At 41.9% G+C, this 2,596-nt stretch overlaps 1 protein-coding gene across 1 annotated transcript in view; it reads right to left on the minus strand.

Moving 5' to 3' along the window:
- Window positions 1–1,791, minus strand: part of LOC109471683 (adipocyte enhancer-binding protein 1-like) — a 2,710-nt gene extending 919 nt beyond the window's left edge. The window contains exons 1-3 of the mRNA XM_019771021.1: window positions 1,636–1,791; window positions 930–1,076; window positions 324–465 (exon numbers count right to left, since the gene is read on the minus strand). Coding sequence (XP_019626580.1) covers window positions 324–465; window positions 930–1,076; window positions 1,636–1,791 — 445 coding nt within the window. The remainder of the gene's footprint in view (window positions 1–323; window positions 466–929; window positions 1,077–1,635) is intronic.
- Window positions 1,792–2,596: the final 805 nt, after the last annotated feature.

A 2,596-nucleotide genomic window follows, 5' to 3' on the forward strand; every position in this document is an offset into this window, starting at 1 on the left:
CGTGTGCGTATTTGTGTGTTTGTGTGTGTATGTGTGTAAGTGTGTGTATGTGTGTAAGTGTGTGTATATGTGTGTCCATGGTGTAGAGTGCACAGCCTATCACATTACATTACCTTCATTTCACGGATATTCAAAATAGATTAGCAAAGGCTATACGGTGTCTGCGTGTGTGCCTGTGTGCATGCATGTGTGTGCGTGTGTGTGTGTGCGTGTTCGTATGTGTGTGTAAAGTGCACATCCAAAGAGCATATCACCAACACCCTTTTACTGTTTTAACATGTTTTAAATAACGATATTAGCGGATAACTCTGGTACCGATCTACCTGGAGCACACAGAAGCACCTCCATTCTCATGCTGATCCATCCACCCCACGTCAGCGGGAGGAACCGGACAAACCTTGCCGTGACCGGCGGAGCAATCAGGTGTTCAACTTCTGTGTTGGAGTCGGCGTTACCTGCAAACACCTATTACGTTAAAGGAAAGAATCAAAAGCTAGTAAAAAAATGTGGACATATTTTCACATTAGAACGTGCTTAGTCGTCTATCTAATGCAGATAGGTAGTTTTGTTTTTTAAGTTTGTTTTGGTCTTTGAAAATAAACGTCACAAATGGATGATGATTTTTACCATGGTCATTTTAAATTTAAACACACCAAATCTTTACTTACTTACTCATGCTTTTCCTCATATAGTGTATGATCTTTACATAGTATATTTTTTGCTGCCGCAACCTTTCTATCTCAAAGATTTTGCGGTCACATTTGTTACAATTCTCAGCATCTTCAATGTGATTCAGTCAAAGTAACTTTGAAAAAACAAAGAAAAAGTTTAGCTCAAATAGCATTAGCTCTTCTCTACCGTTAAGCCTTGCAGTGATATTTTTAAAGTATGAACTTGCAAAGTAATACTGTAAGGTAACATCTGTCTACTACCTTTTCTTGTCCATCCTCGGAATATATTTCCCAAACAACACCGTCGGCGCTGAATGTTAGTTTGTAGCTTCTCACATACTGGCCAATGTCTCCTCTCCCTTGTGTGATTACACCTGATACATTAGTCAGTGAATTCAGATCAACCTGTGGTATCCGATTAAGAAATAAAATATTGGCATTAATATATGTCACAAAAAATTATAAAGATGAAAGACATATTAATAGAAAAAAGGAAAAATTGATCAAAAGAAGTAATGAACCCCTGCAACGTGTGTGACGACCATGTGAGTGGAATGGGTATTGTAGCAAGTTATTGATGTTTGTAAGTTAGGCCACACTGATTTGATTTTATGGATGACATCCTCGGAAGACACCCAAACTAGTGCGCGGGGGCGAATAAATAAAAATCCGTCCAAAAATAAAAATGCTACCAAAACACAGGAATACAAAGGGTATAGTGAATTTGTGGCAGTACCTACCGAGTGTATCTACCGAGTTCTTGAGCCGTGGAACTTCGGCAGCCTTGATGCCATACCTACAGAGTTACCACTGGCTCCGTATTGTCACTAACTACCATGGACTACCCAGGCCTAGAGCCAGGCCAGGACCTCGGAGGATGTGCCTTTTTTAGAACACGCCAAAATCAATGCGCGCGCGGATATCATCCATAAAATTAAATCGGCGTGGCCTTACAAGATTGTACCTGAAGCCATTCCTCAGAGGTGAATCCATTATCGGCACACCATCCTGCTGCATATCGCTCTAACGTGCCATCTCGTTGCGAGTTTAAGATTGCCTTCTCCGTGGAGCAGTGCGGATGGACGGAAGATGCTGTAATCGTGGCGGCGGCATTTTCCATGCCCGACGGCTGCACGCTACACGACTCTGTAGGGAATAACCACGCGTTTATAAAGCTTTCGCATTCAGGGAGAAACGAAAATGTTGTGGAACCTAAGAATACTCGCACTTAAACACAGCAACACACTAGTACACACATACATTCACACACACACACACACACACACACACACACACACACACACACACACACACACACACACACACACATACATTCACACACACATTCACAAACGCACAGACACAAGCACACGTACGCATACACACAGACACACATAAACACACAGACACATACGCACACACACATATGTGCACATTCACACAAACACATTCACACACACATTCACACATACACACACACACACACATATTCACACACTCACACACATACACACACAGAGAGATATTAATGTTTTCCCCGAGGGAGGGCAGGGGGAGGGGGGGGAGGATTGACAACCTAAAAGTGCCCTAAAAATTGAGTGTCTCGCTGGAAAGACAAAAATGCAAATAGTCCCAATGTAAAAGTAAAAATGACTGTCTTACCGGCGTTCGTCAGCATCACCAGAAAGGCTACCAAACGGAGCATGTTGTTGGCAACGTTCTCCGGCATGTTGTAACATTTATGTCTGACTTGTCCCTGTTAAAAATCCTTGATTAAATTACTAACCTTAAGGAAGAAGCTAAATGTCATTAGTGACCGTGGACTCTAATGTTTCCTGTTGATTTTAAAGATCTTTCCTCTTGACGCGCTTGATGGATTACGTTCTTGCTTTAACCTCACGAAGAAAGAAAATAGGACGGTATTC

The sequence above is a fragment of the Branchiostoma belcheri genome, unplaced genomic scaffold (genome assembly GCF_001625305.1).
Source record: "Branchiostoma belcheri isolate BF01 breed outbred unplaced genomic scaffold, Haploidv18h27 scaffold254, whole genome shotgun sequence".
Lineage (NCBI taxonomy): Eukaryota > Metazoa > Chordata > Leptocardii > Amphioxiformes > Branchiostomatidae > Branchiostoma > Branchiostoma belcheri.